The following is a 25,718-nucleotide window of genomic DNA, read 5'->3' on the forward strand; positions in this document are numbered from 1 at the left end:
ACATCCCACCATACGTTTAGTTATAGCCTACGTAGAACTAAATCAATGACATGAAAAAAGTCACGTGCGAGGTATGCGCGCGAAATAAAACCGTGGTAGGGACCTGGAGGCAGAAGGTGATGCCGCTCGCGCGTATCTACGAACGGACGCGAATAGAGACGTTTCGCGATTTACGGCCCGGAGCGCCTCTGGTTCGTCCTATGAGTTCCCGGTTGATTTATGGAAGCTCCGGGTGTCGGTGATCCCAAGAAGAGGTAATCGATTCAGCGCCGGATAAATCGTGCCGGAAAAGTCGCGACGGAGCCCTTCGCGATGAAGAAAGTAGACACAGACACACGAAGACGATGATTGATCACGGCCACGCTATTAGGAAATTTCGTTCAGTCGACTTTGGACAACTTTCGCGCGAAATAAATATTCGTTGCCGATCGAGGATGACTTTGGTCGATGGCTGATGGATCGACGTTTGCTCGACGGTGAAATAGGTATACGAAGCAACGCGTCGCGGTCAAAGTTCAGACGGGGCTGCCATTATTTCGCTCTATTCAAAAGTGACTTTATTGACTATAAATACTACGAATAACGTATTGGGATTTTTAAACGAACGTATCCTTTTCGACACGGTGAACTGCCACGTTGTATTGTCTGGAATTATTAACAGCCTTCTCCTATGTACTAATAAAGCACTTCAGTGTTGCGGGTCTAATGTCACTCGATATATCATCAGTTTTAAAAAAGAAAAATCGTCAGATAACGAAAGATAGACTTTCACGGAGTTATTTATATGAGTTACGAGGCGTTTATCAAGGGATTAAAGTCTCTCATTTACCGCGGTAATATTTACTCTCCGCGATTGTCCACTTTCTAATAATTCTCATCTGTTGAACTACTCAGTCATCGGACCTACTCTTTAATGTCACCGGCTGTAGTTTATTCTTCGTCATCGTCGACCATTAATCGCGACACTTTACTCGTCTAGTAACTATCGTCGGTTGCTACCACTTATCACAAAGGATAGCACGCGAAGGACACTCGAGATCAGATGAATATCAATAGCCTCGTCACGATCTATACCGTTCTCGGGCGAACCTATCGGAATTCAAAGATATTTTACCTTGAACGAGCTCCGTGTACACGGTAGCTGGGTTTGTAGGCGGAAGAAACAACAAGCCCCTTTGTTTGGACGCCTCTGCGATGACTTCTGGGAAATCGGTCTGCTTCTCGAACCGTCCTCCTCTCTCTCTCCGGTTGTTTCTTTTGTCATTACCGTGGAATGTCAGCTGGGAATCATTTACGGTGGTAATTGCTCCGGCAAAATTGAGTTCTTGGACGTCGAGATGGGATTAATCGAAGTCTCGTGTCGCCAGCCGGGGTTCCCGCTTCTGACTGTTTGATGGTTTTCTCTTTTAGTCGAACCTCTAGCCACGAACATCCAATGAAAATGTCTTTAATCTACCCCTGATGTTTGATTTAAGATATAACGAGGTAAGCAAACTAGGTTTATTTATTATTCCTCAAAGTCGAACGTACGGCCTACCATCAGAGCTAGGCTTTTACGATTCGTGTGAATCAGTTCGTTCGGAGTTTAATGTCGCGAACATCCTGTTCGACTTAATGGTCCAGGTCGACGCAAGCCAGATCGCTTTTTTGTTCGCCGATCGATTATCGTCGTTTACGCGCGTCAGATTGGATCGATGACGGTGTTTCAGCAGTGTTTTTGCACCGTTCACCTCTCCGGCGATGTGTTAGGTAACCGCGAAGATAAATAGTTCCGATGCAGCTTCGTTACCAGCCGGGAGAAGAACGTTTTGAAGTGTCTCGTAAAATATAGGAAAGGATATTAGACGGATCGATTCGTCGGAAGGATAGTAATTTAGCCACGAACGATATTAAACTTGGCTACGGTTCGAGCCGTGGCTTCGTGCCAGTTACACGGAAACGATTCACAATTCACACCGGTTAGGCTTTTGCTCGTCACACTTTGACGCGATATCTTCGTAATAATCCTCGTAATACCAGTGCCAAACGGACCTTTAACACCACCAGTCAAGACTTTTAAGGCGTTTAACAGTATGCCCTTTCGCATTCGCTACCGTTAATAGCATCGAATTCTTTTCCTCGCTCGAAGCGACTCGTTCATGACTTCTTCGTAGCCACTCCACCGCCTCTCCATTAACCGCCTTAAAAATCCCCTTTTCCGTTATCCTTTGTCTTTCAACGCCTCGGAATGACTACTTAGTTCCCACCATTCACCTTCTTTATTTTGCTTCATTACTTTTCCATCCGAGGTGGTTCACTCGCAATCTACCTCCCTCGTCTGTCTTTCTTGTTCTTTCTCTTTCACCCGATTCCTCTTCTTCTTGGCTTTTATAATTACCGTACTGTCGACTTCTTTCTGCGTTCTGGTTATTCTCGACGTTTTTCACGTACGTGTATCGCCGGTATGTTAACAACGCTCTCAGAGATTATTCCTGTAATCGCAATTTTCCATTGACACGGTTGAACCTTTCAGAACTAGGTTTAGATTCGTGGGCATACAACGAACGTTGAATTTCCAAGCAACAACAGGAAGAGAACATTACTCTCCCGAAGAAAAGGTTTCCTTAATTTAGCTGCATTGATTAGAAACCTGATTCGAAAAACACGACTGATCGATTCCTTTTCTTCGTACGTGCCTGGCTATTGATTATACCAGTTCGCTATCTCAAATCAACTGTATTATGATAAATTATACACATCAAACTAACTGTACTGGACATTACTTTCAATCTACTTAATAATAGTCCAAGCACCATGCACGTCCATTAATTAGTATTCCATATCAATAACCGATCATCTGATTAACAAGTTACGATTCAATAATAATTATAAAAACTTTTAATCACGGTGGTGTCGATTACATTCCAGAAACCACTAATTTGATTCTATCAGTAGCTATTTAATCGACGAAACTAATAAGGCATATTGTGCAAGAAAACGTAGTAGACTGTCTCACGGATAAAATAATAACCGATCCGTGGCGATGGCGGTGCTCAAAGAGGGTTAAACACGGCCTGTTGCCTGGCGATCGTTAATTATCCTCGCAACGAATATTTTCCACCAAGCATAGTGCAGTGCGAAGCATCACATTCTTGCAACGGCCGCTCTATCAAATCGACGTTTCCTAATTCGTTCCGAGGAAATCGTTAATACGTTCGGCCCGTGGATGCCGAGCTCATCATTTACACCACCTCTTGCGGCGGCGGCGATGGCAGCAGCTGTGATCGCCATAGCGGCTGCGATTTAATCAGCGCGCGAATTCCCACGGATTGGCAGCACCATTTACAATTAGTCTTCGTCATCCGGTTCGGCATTAATTTTTAGAACGAACGTGCTCGCACGTCGCGATCGGGCGAAGAGGAGCGTACACGCGCAGAGGCATCGCAGTAAATTCCATGCCTGTCACCAGCGACCCGGAGAAGTTACAATTCCTCGCCGGGACGGAGGAACACGATCCCTTTTATCGCCGCAGCTGTTTCCGCGTTATCGAGCTACTGCTCTGTTCTCTTCTCTTCTTGTTATTAATTCGAAGCGACTGTGCGTTCACACGTCCTCCATGATCGAGTGCTTTGTGCTTTTATCGAAATCGATAGCACGGCTTTTCATATGTTTCGTAATTTTAAATTGAATGAAAGGAAACAAATGCACAGGAGGAAAATGATAGAACTTCAGTTTTGAAATGATAGAAAAAATATTTTAGACAAGAAGAACATTTTCAATTTATTAGTTTACATCTTTTCATTGCTTGTTTATATATTTTCCGACATTACACCGCTAATCGCTACGATACCAAGTCTTTGCTTATTATCTTCTCGTGTAACAAAAAAGTAATATGTTTGCTGAAAGGGAACATTTTTGCTCTCCATTCTTACTCCCGTCTCCATTATCGCTCATAGTTTCACGGTTGAATTAGTCTATAAATAACCTCGATCACTTGCCACATGAGATTGCATCCTGCGACGATGTACTCTCACCCGAGCCTTCGTTCGTTCGCGGTTGGAACGTATCGCCAGACAGCGAGCGGGAACGAACAGACGCACGAGGCGAGAAGACAACGATCGTGCGCGAGTCGCGGGAAAAGTAAAATTGGAACGCTCGGCACGCGAGGTCTCGAGATTGCCATCCTCAGCGTGGGTACATCGATTTTCAAGACATGACAAAACCACGACAACCTCAACCTCTGAACTTCTCTGCGATTATGCGTCTCAGAAGAAAGGATTCTGTCACTCGACCACTCTGGTAATGGTGTTTGCCGGCTTTTAGTGTTGTCCCTGCTCTTTCAGACGTATTTGTTCGCTGTCTTCGAACTTTTAGACGAAATACGAGCCTCTCAGAAGCCTAAGTGATCAACTCCACTTTTTATTAATCTTTTCGTTTCGTCGCATAAATACACAGAGTAAGTTTTCTGGAAAACTCATATATCTTTTTGAAGATATCGTAGCATTGAAACTGGAGATAGAAGCTAAATTTGGACATTGTTGCTATTTCCGTACGCTTAGATGTCTTCTGTTACGGAAGAGGGTTCCACCGAAAGCACTAAAACATTTTTACGTCGTCGTAAAGAAGCATAAGGGTCTTTGTCATTCCTAATTACGTCTCCGTGAGTGGAAAGAAAATCGCGAACGAAAGGTGCAATAAAACGAAGAACAGCCTTCTACGAATCATATTCCTGAGAAAAGATAAGTGCACAGGTATAAGCGAGACAAAACGTCGAAGGTGCTGTGCACGCTTCCGTCAACTTAATGCTCAACTCCATGCACGGTCGAAGTTACCGCCAATCCCAGTTCAGTCGATTTCCATGCGATGATCGTGACAATTAACTATCTATCGATTGATCTTACTCTACTATTCGAACAACCTCGCTCCGCCATCTTCGTTCCACTGAGCCGATTCACGGTCTCATTCTCCAATGCACGCACTCTTCTTCTTCTGTTGTTAGCACGCATCTTCGCGAACCTTTGGAGGACCTTGTCTCCGACCAGCGAAGCATGGAAAATGAGAGTACTTCTTGTGGATAGCCCGTGCCAGTTTGTTTCGCCGCTTTTTAACATGCCACCGAGAGATCTTGGCCTCTTGACAAATGCTTTCTACGTGTTCCTTTACGCTCCGTTCCTTCGCGTTAGTCGTTTCTCCGGATCGGAAAAGAGGCCAATCTGCTGACACTGATCTCGCAATGTTGCAGAACCTGAATCTCGCGCTCTATTCGCTTCCTTCGTCTTCGTCGTTCTTCCGCGTCCAAGTTAATCAATGTATAGAGCAACACTGTTTTAAAATGTTGTTCCAATCAACACATCGAGCTGTCGTTTCAGTAGAAATCGTTCTTGCTTGATTGACGTGGTCAGCACGTGCGTGGGCGTCGACACTGAGAGTATCTCTTTTTGACACATGCCCCGTTGCACTTTCAGCTTCCTGCTGTTCCACCTCTGAGAACGTATATGATTCGTCGAGCAATATGCGAGGTGGATACGCGTCAATCAGATTTATTATTCCAAATGAAAGATTCGAGTTGTCTCATCCGCCACTTTTATATAACTTTCATATCTGTCTTTTATTGGACGATTCTTTCCGTCCCACGTTAATACGAAGACTGATCTATATAATTCATTCACCGTTCGCATCTTCGCCCCGACGCCTTTTTTATCGTCGTTTTTATTAATGAACTAAAGGTAAAAACGGGCAGGTTTGCGTGCCACAAGCAACTGAACACGCGACAAGTTCGCACGATGCTCATTCAATTAAAAGCCGTTGCGTTTTATGCGCTCGAACTTAAAATGTAGCTTGCTCTCTTTGACCTCATTAATTCACATGATTCTAGTCCGGTGATTTACGTTCTCGGTGTAGCAGATCGGTTCATTTGTAATTGGAGGTTCGAATGGAGGTGGAATCGAGTGAAATCGATCCGAACAAATAAGTTGAATAATTCGAGAACCGAGCCACAGTCGAATAGCAGCTTAAACAGACATCGAATCGTCGAAGAAATTCGAGTTCGCTGACACGTTTTAAACAACTCGAATAGATCAAATTCAATTAGATTAGCTTCTGTAACCAACTCGTTCGAGGCATTACTCAAATGACCAGGTAATCGATCTGGATCGATGAAACGAGCTTAGATCGACTCCGATTTCGTGTTTTCAAACGTTTCTCGGTTTGTGATCATCAACATCGGTCAGTTGTTGACTGCCACGTGCTCTTGTCATTCTTCCTATTGAAAATATATATTAGCCACTTGTCAGAAACCACAGTAACTATTTCTAGAATGGCAAATGTATGAATTACTCAGCACGCAAGAAGAAAAACCTTCACGGTGTCTGTCAGGGAGCAATTAATTCGAAGCGTGGGAAAGTAGACGACGTTTTACAACCGCGACTTCCGCGATTTTAGATCGTGCAGGCACGCGTTACGTGTCGCTCACCAATTAAGGTGTCCATTACGTATTTTAATCGACGTTGAAACCGTTATGGCGGACGAACGAGGGCCGCGGGGTCGAGCATGAATCACTGTACGTCGTTTGCAAGGAACATACTACGCAACCTGGTAGCAGCCTCCTCTTTACGGTCGTTCGCGGCTCTGTCAAGGCCACGAAGCCGATCATCGACCATTTTATTTACTCTGATCACGTTGACGTAGCGAATTGACGAGCCGATGAAATTACACGACGTCTTTTCGTGAAAGGTTTTGTGATTGTTGATGGTACCATCTTTGTACTGCTACTCACTGCTATTGCGTATAAGGTGCTATGACTAATGCATAATTGGAAGCGCTGTCATTTGAATGTTATCGAAACACTGACGAGGAATCGATAGAGCGAAGGTAACTGTTCGTAAGTGGCTCGATAACCACGAGCGAATTCAATTTTATGCGGGCTGATTCTGCTAATAGTTTCGGGTTTTCGAAGTCGGTTTTCACGAGTATTTGCGATGGATTCGTGAAAGCGTTGCATGTTTCGGAGTTATTGCGAACTCGTGTTCACACGATTCGAGGGATTTGGACTTTAGAATGCTCCAATCATATCTTCCTAGGGTTTTCTTATTTTTTCATACAAACTCATGAATTATGCAAGCCAGATCGAACTTTCGATATGGTAAAATTCGCAGTAGTTTATATTTCATCATGCTCGTCGCTAGCGGCGAATTCGACCAAAGTTTCACGTTTCCCTGAGAAATTCGACACGAGTCCACAGGTCGCTTCTTATCGAATCTCGAGGTATCGATCGACACGCTTCTTCTACCAAGTTGTACCTGACTTTACCGCAGAATTAACGCGACCAGAGTAAAGCGAAAAATTTCAGAAACGAGTAGAGCGGCCGATCGTTGCGGTTCGGCCTATCTCTAACCTGTAAGAACGTGAAAGTCGATTGGTAGCCACGTGTTCGTGTTGTTGGCCGGCTCGTAAACGCGCACTTTTTATTACGGTGAAACGTGTCGCGACCCTGTCCCGCAGACTTTGTGGGATTACGTAAAAAGCCATCATGGACTTGCACCAGCGCGTCACGCTACGTTTAATGACATAACAACGAAAACGTCGGTCCCTCGTAAAGTTAATTCAACGACTAGCGTCGCTATTAGAATACGTGTCAAGTGCACGGTTTATCGTTTTGGAATGTGTCGCGTGAAACGGACGCGTAGAAATTTCAGTATTTGCGGAACCTTCAAAGAAGTGTGAAGTAAATCGTCGAGTTAACTTGCTGAAATCGATTATTATGCGATATTATGAATATACAGCGAGCGCTGAACACCAATTTCTATTTGGTAATTAGCCCGTAACTTTCAAGGATAATTTTCCTTTCGTTGGTCTCGAACGCGAAGTCAAGCGCTGACAAATGCCTTAATTGCTCTCGCGACCAGCCGCTACAAGATGATCTATTACGCGTTTACCGCCGTTCTTTTAATTCACGAGTGTCGTTCGGAGAGTAATTAACGTTGTTTGTAATTAAATGAAGGATTCTGATCGAAGCGAAATCGTGTAGCAAATGTCCCTCCTCTTTTTACGGCAACTTCCTGCAAGGATCTTCCAGGGATTGTATCAGGGCGCCAAGGACGCAGCGTAATTTATCGAGGCCAGAAACGAATGCACTAAGCACGAATCGTTGTTGTACAACGTCTGTAGAATTTTTTTAGGGGTATACCCATACAAGAAGAACCCGGTGAATAGTACGCAACGCGTTTGAAAGTTCGGACGAAATATATTACCGAGGGCGAGCGATAAGTACGCAGGTTAACGCTGTCATGCGGGCTTGATAACGCCGATAACACTCTTCCCACGCACAGATACGAGCTTTATCAAATGGTTTTCACTGAAACAAAGGCAATACTGCCTGATGTGTTACTCCAAGCCATTATTCATCGACGCGACGTTTTAAAATTTTCTCATTTCCTTTATACTTTTAGTTGTTCTTTAACACAGATGCGTTTATCTTATTCTTATCTCTAAAATAACGATCACAAGTAAATTTCTCAAATTTGTGGAAAATCTGAAGGTGCATAACTTATCACTATTGCATTGTCGCTATCGAAAAATTAGATGGAATTCGTGTACCAACATGAAGATCGAAAACAGGAAACTGTATAGTTGTGAAGACGCGTGGATGAGGAATCGAGCGATTGACCTGAATTTCCACACGTTACGAAAACAACGCAACTCCCGTCTCGCTTATGCGCGTTTATAATAAATGCAGGCTGTTACGAGCGTAGTAGGCTGATGACTGTCATGCGTTTGTTTGCAGCGTGCAATTGCATTTTATAAACGCTTATGAATCACGGGGACCTTGAATGGAAATAAGCGTCGACTGACGCGCGAAAGTGAATCCTCCTTCGTATCGAGAGGTTTATGAGCCGAAACAACGTATTAGTTTCCATTAATCGCGCGCCAAGAAATTCACGAGGTTTCGTGCTAAATGCAGAAACGATAATAACGAATATCGCTAAGTTTGCATCGGTTTGAACAACGATCATCGTTTGTGACGCAAATCAACGAAACGTATTGGACGGCTCGAACGTTGAATTCATTGTTACACGCGAATAATTTGATGTTCCTTTGTGCTTCGATCAACAAAGAATTGAAATTAAGATACGTTTTAACACGATGGGTGACAAGAATTTCCAGGATGATTCATGGATCATTTGCATCTTTTGGTTGTTGAAACGATTGATCGTTGATCATTGGGTGTGGTATAAGTTGCCAGACCGGACGGCGTAACACAAGGATGGAGTTTCGAATGCGATGAGCAATTGAAGCGAAGGACATGTCACGTCAAGGTTCTATTTCGCGAGATAAATATGCAAATTCTCGCATGATTGTAAAAGCTTACGCTCGTAGAAACTTTATCCTTCGTCCAACTTTTGAGTTATCTTCAATTTCGAGTGCCTTACAATTATCTGGACAGGCGTGTCCTTCAAACTCGTGATAAGCAGGTTAAAGGCGTGTTTAACTTACAACAGACACTCTGGAATTTCTTGATCGAGACCAAAGGTAAAGTTACGAAACTTCCATTGTTCATCTTTCCTCCGGTACGTGGAAATAATTTTTATTTTTGTTGCGAATAAATTTTGTTCCGCGGCGGAAGGAAATCGTTTACGTAAAGTATTTCCATTTCCTATTTTTAATTCATCAGGCGCAAATCTTTCCAACAAGATCACAGGTGCTGATAGTGGTAGCAAAGTAGGATGAAAGCGTGGCAGTGGAAAGTGAGCAGAAACTCACTCTTGTGCTTCCTTCCTTTACACTTCTCTTCATGCTGATTCTTCTTTATAAAAATCCAAATGTCGCGACGGAGCTTCGTTCGCAAGATGTAAGAATGATGCCGCGTCATCGACGACAATAGAGTAATTGGCGATTGTTCCCTCCAGGTCGCGATGACATAACGCGTTTTTCGTGAGACTGCGAGTGAACTGCTTTTAGAATTCGTACGGAAGTAGTAGCGATCGATTCGTGATAGCTGTGCACCATGGGAAAATAGCGAAATACCTGTTCGTTGATGCTTATGGCTGCCCGTTGTTCAGCATTTCTGCTACTCATAACAGTACTCCACGGTGTTCAGAGCTGAGTAGGAGGAGAGAAGACAAGTACGTTGGCCGCAGGAGCGGGTTCCATGAAGACGAGGTCGAAAACCGTGACTCGCGACGCGAGACCAAGGGCAGACGATGAAATTCGAGCGAATCGTGGAAAATTGCTAATTGTGCCCGAGTAACGCGTCGCGCTCTGTGGACGGTCGTTTCTTCGCGGCAAGAAAAATTGCTTGTTGCCAACAATTAAAGTAACAAGATGTTACCCTAAATGTAAAATAACCATTTGTTTTATTGCGTTTTGTAATATTTTTTATCGACTGTTTTAATTCTACCGTGGTTCTTGGATGTTGATATTTCAAACTCGTTCTCGTTTCTACAAAGAAAAATCCTTTTAGGTAACAAAAGGTTTATATCGATAAAAAAATACGATTGGATGCAAACAGCGTTGCAAGATTAAGAAACACAGTTATCTATAAAACAATTTAAATTTCAAGCCTCACGGTTATTTCGAAATTCGACGATTATTTCGAGCAGAGCAGCGTCGCGGACCTTCTCGAAAAGCAATCCAAGGATCGAAACAACGAGCCGCAAATTTCAATCGTTCGTATTGCCGATTCGTAAAAAGTCGGCCCAACATTGCCGACAGTGTCCTCGACAGCACTGTGACTGCTGCAATTCCCGGGGTAACGAGGCGTACTTTCATCCGATATCCTCAAGTCGAAACGCATTTTTCGAGATCGCCAGCGAACGAAGGTTACCTACTTTTCGTGCAACGCAAACAGCACGAGATTTCACTCGCATCGTCGCCGTTGTTCGTCCGGTCCTGCGTTTCCACAGAAAAAGAAACCGAATGACGAAACGAAATAAAGCTCGTGGTCACTCGATTTCGTGAAACGCCTTCAATTTGTTTGGATTTTGTTTCAGTAGGAAATTAAAAGTTCTTCGAACCGAATATCGTTTCCCGGACGTGCCGAAGGCGACAGTCTCTAATTTCCAAAGTTTCACAGGACGTTCGTGGCAAACAGTACCTCTGTTTTCACTTTTTACGACGCGCAACGTCTTCATTTAGTTTGACGTACACCTTGTCCGGTGATGTCTTTTTCTGTAAGTGCTAATTACCTTTTCGTGTTGTAAATTGCCGAAACGAACAGCTGGTTGTCAGTCGTTAGCCTCGAAAGAACCAAAGCCGACGTAGAAACGCGTTCACGATGCGAGCATTTACATACGCATACCTGCATAGGTATCGTGGCCATTTGTATTTAGTTAACACCTGCGCCGTTTGAAGCAACGCTCTCGCGAAAACAATAGCCAAGTCGATTACGTTGCACTCGACCTGGCATCCTGAATAAACTTTTTCAACGTAGAAAGCGAGCACCGATCGATATTGCGACCGCGATTCCATGAAATCGGCTTAGTCGTTACTCTGGATCATTTGCCAACATTTTAGGGTTTCTCTGTGTTTCGACGATATACGAAGCCCTTGTGAATAAAGTATGATAATACGGATGATAATTCGGAGCTTCTGAGTATCTTCAAAGGGTTGGACATAATAATATTGATCGAGGCTTTCAAGCGGCTTACGGAACGATGACTGGACTGAAACGCTCCATATGGCTTTGTATTTGAATCGCCTGATTAGCGACAACTGATAATACAAAAGGTGACAGGTGGCTATGAGTTTATGGAGTAGGTTTAAAACGTCGGCCACCTTCAGTGGAATTCGATCGCAAGTGTTTTGTGAATTAATGATAAAGTGTATGAAAGAGATAAAGTAATAGATCTTTCGAATTGCAGAGCTTCGAGATATCGGTATCGATATTTAATTCCACTACGATCTTTGGAACATTTTTATCTCATTCGTATTCTTTTATCGTTAAAGAATTTCTTGAATTTGACGAAAATGTGATAGCGTCGTTGAAACGTATAATTTTTTCTTTTACGCTAGCGTCTTTCTGAAAGTTCTCAGATTGTCTTCGTTTGCTAAAACGACAGCGAGATTGGGATACAAAAATTTGAGAATCATATTTTTGTCATAGTCTCTCCGATTACGAAGCGTTTTATGCATTGAGTTCAGCTTTTAATTTCTCTAATCCGTTCTAGCAAATGGAAAAAGGTCTTCAGAGTTGTCATTTGCATTATGCACATAGCGTGATTTATATGATAAATAGTTACGTTACCGAATCAATTTATACAGTTACGTTTCTAGTTGGACGATCGTTTAAAAGCGGCAAGCGGTATTAGCCCATCACGGCACAGGCGCATCGGACTTCACGGCATGAAAACGCGCGTTCCAGATGATTCGCTTGAATCGGCATCCTTTCGTGCCACCGGATACGACGATCGCTGCAGCGATCCGTCCGAATGACTAAACTGTTGCCCTGACGCTCTCATAAATATTAAATTGTTGCACTTCCTTCTTTCGCCCGTCCCTCTTTCTCTCGGTTCGCCAGGTCGTCGTCGTATCGGCGACGAAGTTACGCGTGATCAAACTCGGTTTGAGTTAATTAACGAAGTGTTGTAATAATTGTTCTGTAACTCGCTGTCTCCGCTGTTGTCTACCAACTATAACTCGACCTCAATGGCTTTAACCGACGAAATCTTGGCATCTTTGGCATCCACAGACTTTCATTCGATGTTTCACGAGCCTGCCGAACGATCCAGCGTTGAAAGCTTTTACTTTAGTTGTAGCATTTCATTTGAAGAAAAATCAAAAGTTCGTTAAGCAAAGAGAGGAGACCCGCCCCTCAGAGCACCATGTTTTGGAAATACGAATAGGTCAAGTATCGTAAAATCATATACCAAAGATTCCTAAAAGAGAAACAAACTAAGTATTTCATGTAAATTTTAAATTATTGAATCGATCGGTCGATACACTGTAAAGGAGCGTCACTGATCGCCCGGTCTTGAAGAAATATTATTGAAGTAAACACTCGGTGTTTCTCGCATTTAATTAATTATCAGAAGGTTTACGTATTCGTCCGCATACCCACGCGCAAATAAACGATGATAAATAAATCCAGTTTAAAACACGGCCTCTCACAACCCAACAGACACCTCCAAATAACATGAAAACCACTTTTTCCACTTTGCACGAACTTAATTGGTCACGTATTAAATTGGTAAGGCAACCAATTTCAAGCTTGCTGGAATATTCGTGATTCGGAGGAACATTTCAACGACGTTTATCTCACTGCACGAACGATTCGTTCTTGTTCGTGCCTCGATACACAATACACGCATCGGTATTTACTTGGAATTTAATGTTCCCCGATCGGTGGACCGGGGGACTGGTAATCGCATCGAATAAAGCAAATCGAGGCAAGGAGAACGGAATCGTTATTGGTTCCAAATCGGTCGAGAACTCGATGTCGTGGTCGTGGCAACAAACTGACAACCGATGAAAGTATTAAGAAGATATTATCAACACGCCTAATTATTTCAGATCCAGACGATAGCGCACGAAAGAGTTAGCTAAACGATTGTAAGCGGAAATTCGTGAAAACACACGAAGGACTAACAAATGCAAAAATTTTCTTACACAGAATCTTCGTACTCGACATTGCACTTTGACACCACTTCTATCTGTCCTCGCAGTCATGGAATAAAATCGTGATGATCCAGGCAAACTTAAATTATTCTCGAATATCCGCTGCTCCTTCCTAATGTATTATTTCGTATCGATATACCGTGGCATGTAAATGTCACTTCGCGATGTACGTGATATTCACGCGTATAATGAAACGCGTTCGCATTAGATATGTTGTTTTCAAACGTAGTGTTCTCTCTGTATAAATGAAATATAAATTCAGGAGTAACATTGTTGGCAGTCTCACGCGATTACAGTTCTCTTGGATCACTTTCGAATTAATTTTTCATCATGAACGTTTGAAAGCTTGGCTGTTACAATTTCTTCGAATTACGCTAATGGTGCAAGCACGTGTACACTAGCGATTGCTGGGAATAACTTCATAAATTTTCCTCTTTCGAGAATAAACATCGACTATACGGCGTAAAGTCTTATCGATATCGACCGTAGAACGCGAGTCAAAGGTATGCACTGGAATTTCGAAAAAAGCAGGTCAATATGTTTGCATTGGTATTATCTGCTTGTCCAAAGCCGATATCGTTTCTGGAGATAAACGCCCAACATTTGAGCTCGGCTATAGATCGAAGGCGACCGGCCGTGAAATACGCTGCTAACCATCAATTACCGTGATATACTGGTTCTTGCAGCGACTACCGGGCGAAAGAAGCTGCATCCCGCCAATAATTCGCCGATTTTACTTTTAACTCCTACAACAGAGCTGCAGCATTGTTATTTGCCTCGCAAATTTTTTTTTACAGGCTGCAGTTGTTCGACCCACGATTTATAGGTAATTTCAACTTAACGATCGAACGAGTCGCACTGCCTTACGTAATCGGTCTTTTTAGATTTTTTATCGATCATTTTTTTCGACCAACACCGGCTTGTCGAAAAACCGGCCTGCAGATTAGACTATGTCCGATATAATCGAAGAAAGGAAAAAGAGAGAAAATCAACGGTATTTCGAGACGTTTTTATTAGGGAAATTTACGACAGGGAATTTGGAATGGATAATCGTAGCAAATTCCGTAATACGTACAGCTCCCTAATATACAGTTTAATATTACGGTAAGGAAGTTGAAGCAATAAAGTTTCGAAATTGGCTACGTTCGCTAAGTGGACTCCTAATTGATCGTGCTATTAATCTGAGCCTAAGAATCGATGAACCACTTTTAGAAACTTCTGGGATTTCTCCTCTGCCTTTACCTCGTGAAAGAGGGAAGTATAGACAGAAAACGTGAAAAACGAACAAAATCATAGTTTCACGATTAAAGAAACGCTTTAGCCTCGTCGTAGCGTCTTCCGCGCTTACGCCTACTTAATTAAGCTCTCTTGATCACCACCAGAACGTAAGGACAAACGCGCCACACTGGGGGAGAAAAAAAAAAGACGCGAACGCGTCGACAGCTTCCTCCTGGTTATTCGCGTGCGTGCTTTATCCCAGGCGATAATTATCCGCATTCGAGAGGGAAGAAAAAGAGGAACCGAGGAGAAACACGTGTCGTGAAAGGGGTCCCGTGCGTGTACGTCGTTACGTATGGTCATTACCAGGAGTAACTTTTAAGCCTGATGTTCGCCAGCTACCCGTTGCGGTCAGCTCCGTCCGGCAAAATGCCTCGTTACTTATTTTACGAACGAACCTTATTACCAGTCCTCGTTTAAAAGCACGTCGTGTGCATATATCTCGAGCGCCAAGCAATTTGTAAAGCACTTTCCCTGCGATCTGTTTTCCGGGTTCGAGCTTTTCCACCGATCCGACTGGAAATTGTTGTTTTTCTCTAGCTTGTTTCGAGATCGACTCAAGAGGTAATCAAGAAAGTATTCAATAGGTGATGCGGATGAATTTGCGCGATCGGAGAACGCAACAGGAAATCGCGGTCTCCTACAGTCGCGACTCCTGTCTCCTGTGTCCGCTTACATAATTGTATATACTTATAAAATTATACCTATATCTCGCGCTATCACGCGCCGCGTCGCTTGCGCAACACATCGAGTTACACGGCCACGTTACGTAACGCGCGATTTTACAATGGAATCGTTTACGGTACGCGGCCGTTTCTGGACGATTAAACGAAAAGCCATGAAAAAAAAGGAAGTCGAAGGCAGAGCCGAATCGAGTTCGCTCTGGAGGTCGGAGCATTCTAGGACAAAGATACGTACGAACGCAACGCTCGCGGAAGCGATTCGCGTGCTCGAGGATCCGGGATGGCTGATTTTTCTTCCAGGTTCGTTCTCACGCTGAACTATCGCGCGCTTCGGAAATGATAGAGCATCGGACCCGCGCCGATTTCTCGTGAGATCCTCCTTTTTCCTTTTTTTGCCAACCAACTCTCGACCCGATCGTTTTGAAGCTTTAATTTTCGAGGATGTTTTTGTGCGTGACGCAGGTAGTGCGAATTAATGGTTGTTGTTTGATGCGGGGTTTCGTGATAGTTCGGAAGTTCGCCGGTCATTTTTGTTTCGAACTAATCGCGTTTCACTTGACACACTTTGTTGCGGATCCGAATTATTGGTCCCGCTGAATTAAGGAGATTTATTTTCTCTAAATATACGTATACGGGGAAGCATTAAGGAGGAGATGGGTATTATTCGAAAGAATGGTCGTAAAAGTGGTTCAGAAACTCGTGGAAGATTTTAAAAAGAAATTTAAACAGAGTCGCTTGACCCGTTTGCGTTCTTTGTTGACAAAATTATGACGAGTTGATTGGTGTCGAGTTCTCTGGTCCGATCGCGACAAAATCGTGTCGAGTCAACCACGTGATTAGAATCGAGATGCAAATTTTACTTTCGTCCTTCGCTCGGACTACCTCGTTACGACAAAAACTTTCTTTTCCGCCGGCAGCCACGCACGTTCCTAACCAGAACGGGACAGAAATCCAGCGCAAGATAGCCGTGTGAACTTCTAGTCCAGCGGTTCTTCGAAGAAAAGTTTCTGTTTTACCTTTCTGTCTTATACCTCCCTCGCGTAAACCCTTATGTAGAATCATGTGACTCGTAAAACTTATTTTTCTCCCATCAAGCAAAGAAAGTACAAAACAGAGACAGTAATATATAAATCGTTAATTAAGAATCGCAAGAGATTAGATTTTTATATCTAATTATAATCAAGTCATGTTTCATCGAACATAGTATTCGCGATTGATTAATTCAAGAAAGCGACTCGAGGCGTAGCTATTTAACCATGTTTCGCATTACTCTTGTTACGCATGTACGTTTCAAAGTACACCTATATTTGGGCCGTAAATCCGGCACGCGATGACGATATACCGACAGACGGAGCATGACAATATCAGCCCAGATTCGATCGAAACGAGCAAATTTGACATAGATATCGAACCGCAATAACGTCGATTATTACCTTGCAAGAAATTAAGTATCAATTAATGATAAGTCATCGGAGATATCGATTGTCACGGACTTTGATTTCAACCGAACGGTTGCACCGAGACCGAGATAATTGCTATACTGTTTGTCATCGTTTTCGAATCGCAAGAAGGATAGAATTTAAAGATCATACCATAAACGGTAGCCAAGGAACCACTTCAACTGACACCTACATTAAAATAGAAATTTGCTTACGTCCTAGTTTCTTTCTTTCATTCTTTCTTTTCTTCCGACGTTCAAAGAATAGTTAGTAAATCGTTCGTCTAAAAGATATTACATGATCTTTTCTCTTCTCTAACAAAGCGTTTCACATACTAGATCTGCCAACAGATGTTACACTTTCCTTCCGATTACGATGACTTTCGCACGAAACGTTGCTTACGTAATTTCGTCTGATCCTAGGCAAGTAAAGAGAGCGTTACCCGTCATCCCGACGATCGGATCACTTTCCACGCGCACGCGTCTTTGCGGAAAAGTCGCTGGGAAAGGATCGGGAGCGTTCCTCGAACCGGAACGCTCGTTGAAATTCACGTAACACGCTCTCGTCGTATCCGGTATTCATCGAGCTGCACTTGCATTATAATCCGAGTATAGGGTGTTTCGTATCCTTATTTAAAGGGACGACAAGTGAATCGTTGCGGATTAATCAATCACGCCTCGCGATTAATCGACGCGGATGCGTTGGTAAGAATTTCGCAAGCTAGGCACCCGAACAATGGATCACTTTTACTCTCGGCACGCTCGCCAAAGAGCACTTTGTGTTCCGTTCGTGGAATCACGAATAGGTTCGACAAACCTTAACGCCAATCCCATGCGCCATTGCAAATATGAGAATAAATTACATCGAATAAAAGAGAATATACTATTTATAACGAGCCGGAATCGACATTTTGTTCATGGACGTGGGCAAACGTCCCGTTCCACTGGCTTTATTAGAATTCTCTAGCGTATAATTGCGCGTCAATTACGCGCAGAAACGTAAATATCGCGGCGAAGTGCATTAAATATGGGCGTAGAAACGGGATCGGTAAAGAATTTCCATTCTATCGGCTCGTATGCTTATTTATGCCTTGTCCGTGGATGAGGGTCTCCGTTTAATCGCGATTCCGCCAATACTCGAAATTTGATCACGACGCAGTAATTAGGCTTATGAATATATGTACGCAGATAATTTCTATCGAGTATTAATAGGGTAACTAGCAGCAGACCCTCCGGCCGAACATAAACGTTGCATTCTATTGAATTGCCTCGTATTTCAAGTTTATTGCCATTTCACGACCCTCTCGCTAAAGATATCGAAATAAAAAATTCCGCAGGTCACGAAAAGAATCTAAAAGTTCAAAGAGCAATTATGCGTAAGTTTATCACTCGTAATTGCTCTCGAACGTTTGCGTCTGAACTAAATACAAACAAGAAATCGTGACACGTTCGAGAAAGAACATGGAATCTAAATTTCGAGGAAATCGCGTGTTTACGAATCGTCCACTTTTTTCTCCGACCATCAACGTGTATCGCGTCCAGTTAGAAAGACACCGCCTTCTGGATAATCAGACGCGAGTTCATACGAACGAACCTCATCGAAATTCGAACGAACCTGTCTCTAAGCAGGCGCGAACTGGAAATTCAAGTATAACCTAACCTTGTAGTCGTAGGTACGTCAAGTCGCACGATCAAAGCGAACAGATGCGCAACTATTTACGTTCGAACCTTACCATGTGCGTATTTCCTGTTTCGCGATGCTCTATTTTCGTCCGTTTATTTTTGATAGCTGAGCAATAACAGAAATTTCGGGCGTGGTGCCGGATCAAACAAATGACGAAGACGCGATTGTAATATAGAACAGTATTTGTCTTGCTAGACGGTGGATCATCTTCGCTAAGATATCCTACGGCAATAAAAATGAAGATAAGAAAACCGTAAGAATTTAGGTCGATGCGAATCGTTACGTAATTCAAAAATTCCTAAAGATTGCATCGATCCTAATCTACAACGCTAACTGTCTTACTTCGCAATCGATCACACTGTAAATCACACGGTGTAAACTTTTCAAACAGCCAGCGTTAGACGAATAATTACTCTTCGTCTTTCGTTCTAACTCCTTGGGTCTTTGGTTCTAACTCCTACAATGTTTTTGTAGTTGCACAACGAAACTAGTCAATCAAGTAGGTTATCGATAAGTAGTTGAGTTGTTCGGAAAGTGCGTAACGAAATTTAAGTACGACTTTCTGAACAACTGTCTTTGCGATCTAACTTCATCAGGATCTCCTAACGTAAGCATCCAATTTTCTCGTCCTAGGAGTCAATCGAAGGCCTCTTACTTGGCGTATCGTCGAGAACGAGGAGCGCCCGACACCGAGGGCAGTTACAAAAGAACCATGTCACCGACATCTCGTCTAGAGGACTGGCCACCGCCGCGGGATCACGACGATCCGGTTCTTCTGCGCGTCACGCCTCATCATCCGTTGCAGCACCATCACCATCACAACAATCATCATCCGCAACAGCCAGAGCTTTCCAAGTCTCACAGCGTGGACGCTCTTCATCATCGGTTGGAGGAACGGTCCGCGCAACAGCAACAACAACAACAACAGCAGCAACACTCGGCGGAGGTGATCGGAAAGTTGTCGCACGATTTGAACAAGAAACTGCAGTCAAGTGAGGCGAGATCACGAACCAGCGAGAATAATAATAACGATAACCTGGAGGATCGACATCAGCATCATCACCATCATCATCATCATCAGGAGAAGAGGCAGCAAGAGAAAAGGCACGATTATGAGCAACGTAGGGAACGGCTGTCGCCCCAGAGCGTCGAGATCCTTAACGACAGGAACCGACAGCTGGAACGCGAACGCAGGAAGCTGGCGGCCAGTTGCGAACCCCTACCTCAGAACAGAGAGGTAATATTTCTTTTCGGACGTTTAGCGCGTATTGTACCGATACATCCTCGCTGGAGTAGGTTACCTCAGTGGAACAGCACAGCCATTATTGATATATTCTTTCTTATAGTGAGTAGTGTTTCCTCGAAGTACTCGTAGTACTTACTGTTTTCTTATGGTACGTAGTAGGGAAGTAGTAAGGAAGTAGAGAAGAAAATTTTACTGTATTTATTTTATATTAGTAATTACCAGACTCTTTCATATTACGCTATTCGTATGTACATCTTTAAAAATTTTAATTTCCCATAAAGTCATAAACTAGACAGCTTAGTAATTACTTTTTTATTAGTTAGTTGGAAAATCCATCATCTGTGAACAAATATTTAGAATCTATATATGTTTAATTCTATGAAAATTTTCGTCTCTCTTATACTTAAACGAAAGATTAATCGAATAAATTACAATTAGAAACAGAGTCGAAGCATGGACGCGCCCTCATCGGTTGTCGAGGAGGATTTCTTCCGCGAGCGAAGCGCCACCATCGAAATGACCTCGCAGAACATCGAGCTGCTCAATCGGCGTAACGAGAAGAGAATGAACGCTACGTCGACGTCGACCAGCGCGATCACTACATGCATTACGACATCGTCGGCATCCACGACAATGACGATCACGACGGACAGTTGCTGGCCACGAGGTCACGAAGTTCGAAGCTCCATCGAGGCGTCGGCCGTTACGGAAAGGCCTGCAGCCCCGACCAATTCACCTCCTAGAACACCGGATCAGATGGAAGGAGACAGCTCGAGAGGCGCCGTACCGAGACGATCTGGAAGCTGTTCCAGTTCTTCGTCCGGTAGATCGTCAGATCCTCGTGTTTCGCCGCGGATATTATCCAACAGTTTCTCTAAGAGCGACAATTCTTCACCTAACAACAGAAAAGTCTCCAGTCCTACACAAACGGACAACACTGGTTCCTCGAACAGATCTAGCTCGCCCGTCCGTTCGAGTCAAACGAACGAGATCGAGCTGAGAGTAGACAGGTCTTCCTCGTCGAGTAAGTCCAGATCCGGAGGAAGGTCCTCGACGTCCTCGATCTCGAGCGTGTCGAAGGCTTCTTCTTCATCGTCGTCGAGGAATTCTCCAGTCGAGGAAGACAGACCATCTCCTCCGGTATCACCGTGTATGTCGCCTCAACCAGGAATAGAGGGACTGACATTGTTGCAACGTACCGAAGTTGTGCTCCGAGTGAATACTGCTACCAGTGACGCTGCCTCGCAGACCGAAATCTTGGAGCCAACGGAGTGCGAAACACCAACCAAGACTCAGGAAATTCCACTGTGCCGAAAGAAACTGCCAGAAGAAATCGAATGTGAGGAACTGGGCAGGGATTTGGCGAGCCAGCTCAATCCGAACGACAAACTGGTACCTCTTCTAGGTGAGTTGTGGTCTCGTCGATATCTTATTGATAAAAAAAAAAAAAAAAAGAAAAAAGGGAAAGAAAAAAAACGTTAAAGAATACCGTTAGCTTTCGGTCGAACGTAAAATCTTTAGACATGTTTTATATCTGTCACATTTTATTCTTTCATCTTTGGTCCCTGGGTCTTTGATCCCTGGTTTAGACTGATCCCGGATTACCCGCGTTCCAGACAATTACGTCGCATAAAAGTCAGCCAGACATCGATATTAGTAATTCTCCTATTCCATCGACGACTTATCGCGAGCAAATTTAGCCTGGCTAGTGTCATCGACTTCGATCGGCTTGTCGAAATTTTTACCATTCATACGACACTCGCGGACACACCGATAAGATACGCAAGCTAGTTTGTAGTTACTAGTTACATACAAATCTACCACACGTCCGTTGATGCGCTCGTGCGTCATCTGCAACGAGGTGGAGTCCACTGGCCGGGCCGTCGACCTTTTATTTTAATAAGCGTTAAACCAATCGACGGGTCAACCGTATTATTCAATTACGCGTCGTTATTGCCTTTAGCTCGGTTCCTCTTCACGTACAACGTATATGCTCGCACGTGGATTCCAAGCATGCAGAAATTCGCTGAACAGAACAATCAAGCCGTATAACGATTTGTTCTTATCAGTTCCAGCGCCGGAGCATAAAAAGCCTACCGACTATGTTACCGGTTTGTTCAGGGTGGAAGCGACCTTGCAACCGCGACCTAGGCGCCGACTCTCCCTCGAGGAACCGACGACCCCGTGCTCCGAGAACGGAGACGAGGAGAAAAAGTGAGTATTATTATTGTAATTCGAATAATTGGAGGCTCTTTGGAAACTGGTTATCAAGGAGATTCCCGCGTGTGTTGTACAAAGGAATGTTATTTGTTCCTTGTTTAGACGTTGGAAATATTACCGCGAGGATCCGTAGATTAAAGTTCGAAATGTTAAATCTACATAATATAAATTTTGTATGTTTATCGTTCCAAATTATAATGATAACTTGATAATAGTCCCGAGATAATAGTCACGAATCGTAGAAAGAAGCATACTTCACGATAGATTGAAATTCAGAAGATACTTTTAAGCCGCATTTCACTTTATAGATTATTACTTTAAACTCATAGCGAGCGATGTTCGATTGAAACGACCATGCAAAATCCTATAATTTCCATAGCTTTGAAACTATCATTTGCATGTTCTCTCAGCTATCCGCGCCGTTTCCTCTCATTATCGTTACATAAATGTTAACCGATCGTCCCAGACGATACGCCACGTCGATATTTCATACAGGTTGTTCCATGTGCGAACCTGCGACTGCCACTTTCACCGAACACCTCGACCATGCAGCATTATCAATCGAGTCCCCGATCGCCGGGATTAGATACAGATCTAGTTACAAAAACGCGGTCGAGTCTTATAAATTTTCACGATTGGGGCAATTCGCGCGATTCCAGAAAATTTCCCGCTTCGGTCGCGGCGGAACGGTGTCAAGGAGTTTTCCCTTTTTCACGTTGCACCGCAAACAAGATCCTCGACTAAAGAGGTCGTCGCTCATGGAAAGGACCTTTATTGGATGGCGAGTGACGTTTACGTGGGCGTGACCGCGAGATTCCCAGTCAGGCATCGTTAAACGAACTCTATTAACGTCGGGATATAATTGTCGTTTTCAAGAGGCGGTATGAATCGATGACACAGGATAAATTGTCTGGACTATTTGTATGATTTATAATTTTCTAATCGTTCGTCATATATCTGTCGTTACTTCTTTCGTGTTCCTGTTTGATTACGTTTTACGAGATCGCGAGAAGGGACGATGAATCTGTCATTATCCTCGAATTTTTACGTTCCAATTTTGTTCTTATTTTGGCAAACAAAATGATTTTTAATATTGAACGTAAAATTGAAGTCACATATCGTGCTCAGACTTTAAAAGTTCTTTAACGATAAAAAGATGATTGGTTTGGAAATGATACAAAGAACGCAGGAAGGCTATTAGATCTTGAAATAAAATTTAATATCTTCATACATTTTGCTTCTCGTAAAAGAAAAGTGAAAAATAGTTTTCGGCGATTAAGTTAGTAAAGGTAGCCACGAACGTTCTTCAGTGCCTTTTAAAGTTGTCACTGATTAATTTCGACGGAGAAACGAGTTTTTCCCTTTCCCGCCAATCTGGAACCACCCGACCAATCGAGGACAATATTTTCGCTGGCACGCGCCGGGAGAAAGTACTAGAGGCGCAAGGCGGTTACGTAACTAACCATAAATGATATTGTTAGGCTAGCTACTTGGTGGTCTACGCATCATTTCGTTCGCCAGTCTCACACGAACTAGCAGTGACATCGTTTCGCTCGATCTTAGCTCGCGGTTGTCGTCACAATCTCCACGCCACGAGAACACGTCCACCATGGAGACCAAAGATACGGAGAAGTACATTAAAACCCATGTTCCCTTTCGCAATACCTACTCCCGTACAATCTGAACTAATCGCCGACTTGAGAACATCCGCTGATCCGTTCATAGCGAACTAACTAACTATACGCCCTAGAGTCGTTCCGCCTAACTAACGTTTCCCCGTAGGCACCGGTACAACTTTGTAACGTTTGCTTCGTTAACTATACGGAGAACCCGAGCAAAAGAGCTTCCTACCACACCCCGGTGGAGCAGAAACGCTTTCGAAAGCGGTCACGGGTGGCTTCTTGAAGCGCGGCGCGTAAGATCTGCGCGTAAACGCGGCATGGTGGTTATATTCGCTGCAGCATCCACTTCCGCTTTTCATTAATTCCCTGCAGTTCAACGAGCGAGCCGAGTCGAGCGTTACAATCGGCTAATCGGTGGGCTTACTCTTCGAACTGCCACAAACCGCGCTTTCCTTTCTTTATCACTTTCTCCTCTTTTATAAAATCGCTCTTATAGTACGACTAACCCCTTGCGATGCGATTTTTCTAGCGGCTATAAAAAGGAACTCCGAAGATTCGCTTAATATTTTTTTCTCTATTCTATTTCTTTCACATACTTGCATATATTCTACACTTTTATGGGAATCGAAATTTAATGGGAATTATAGGAATCGAAACATGCATAACATTAAGATGAACTGTTGCTTGTTCAAAATTCAAATTAAACTTCTTTTTGTTTAATCGTAATCCTGATTCTAATCATGTGTGTCACTCGATATTGTACTATAAGGCGAGCGATTAATTACTACTAGAGGGATTCTCCGATAGTATAGTATTGTAGTATCTCGAGAGAATGCATCTAACTTAAATACTTTAGTCGTGCTCTATCTACGTGGCCATCCATCATTTAACGAACGGAGAACCACGACAATTCGAATTCCTCAAACTCTGAGCAGAGCGTATTACGAGAAACCACGTGGTTCCGCGCGACAAGACATGCGTTTGCATGGAGACAGTAAATCATCCGTGCGACGTTCCCCGTTGTACAAAACGTGCCGATCGATTCGATCGTGAGTCATGCTGCCGGCTGATGCAATCCGTGTCGTCCACGATCACGAATTTTGCTCAAGGATTTTTGTGGCCCGTGATCGCCAGGATTACATCAAGACCAGTCGCCAACGAATGATTTAGAGATGGAAACTATGCTTGTTACAGGCACGAGACGATACCCTCTACTCCCGTCACTCCATTATCGACGGACTTGACGAGTCCTCTGTCCCCGACATCGGCTTACTTCACCACATCCGAAGGAAAGGCGAGATTCCTCACAAGATACACGCGTGACGTGACCGTCGAGGGGTTGACGCGGCAGGAAGACTCGTCGCCGCCTGTCGTTCCCACCGACAGTCTTGATCTCAGGCAGAAAAAGGTAAGGAATTTTTTATGGAAGGGAGTTAGTTGTATTAATACGCTCAGTGGTCGGTGACGTAATATTACGGTTTTAATGATTTTTTTGGAAATATGATTAGATCAATCCTATCTAATTGGACCAAGATCACGAAATCTATCGAGAAGTTTTCTGAAAAATGAGTTACAGTTCTGTGAGAAATATGGGCAATATGTAATTTATTTTCTAAACATAGCGCGGCTCTTTAAGAGCCATTATAGCTACGAATTTGAAATACTAGAACTAAAATTCCAATAATTTGGTCGATTCAAAGTTTTGTTTTATGGCTTCCTTTTTCATAAAGCTCTTCAATGATCAATAACTCTGAAAATACGTTTACTTAAATTAACAACAGTAACTAGTATAAGGCATGGGGTATTTGAAAGTACATTCTTAAAATTCTTACTCGTTCTTTAATCGCAGGAACTTTCCTTAAAATTACCAGCTGCGAATGTATTAATTTATGCGAACGATTCCCGGAACCGAGCTCTTCCTTTTTTTCTATATAATCATCCTTCAACTCTCTTAAAC

At 43.3% G+C, this 25,718-nt stretch overlaps 1 protein-coding gene across 2 annotated transcripts in view; it reads left to right on the forward strand.

Moving 5' to 3' along the window:
- Positions 1–25,718, forward strand: part of Shrm (shroom) — a 127,053-nt gene that overhangs the window by 97,186 nt on the left and 4,149 nt on the right. For both annotated transcript variants that reach the window (XM_033327714.2, XM_033327715.2), the window contains exons 8-11: positions 19,307–19,910; positions 20,358–21,324; positions 21,989–22,133; positions 24,956–25,169. In XM_033327714.2, coding sequence (XP_033183605.1) covers positions 19,307–19,910; positions 20,358–21,324; positions 21,989–22,133; positions 24,956–25,169 — 1,930 coding nt within the window. The remainder of the gene's footprint in view (positions 1–19,306; positions 19,911–20,357; positions 21,325–21,988; positions 22,134–24,955; positions 25,170–25,718) is intronic.

Source organism: Bombus vancouverensis, chromosome 1, assembly GCF_051014615.1.
Source record: "Bombus vancouverensis nearcticus chromosome 1, iyBomVanc1_principal, whole genome shotgun sequence".
Taxonomy (NCBI): domain Eukaryota; kingdom Metazoa; phylum Arthropoda; class Insecta; order Hymenoptera; family Apidae; genus Bombus; species Bombus vancouverensis.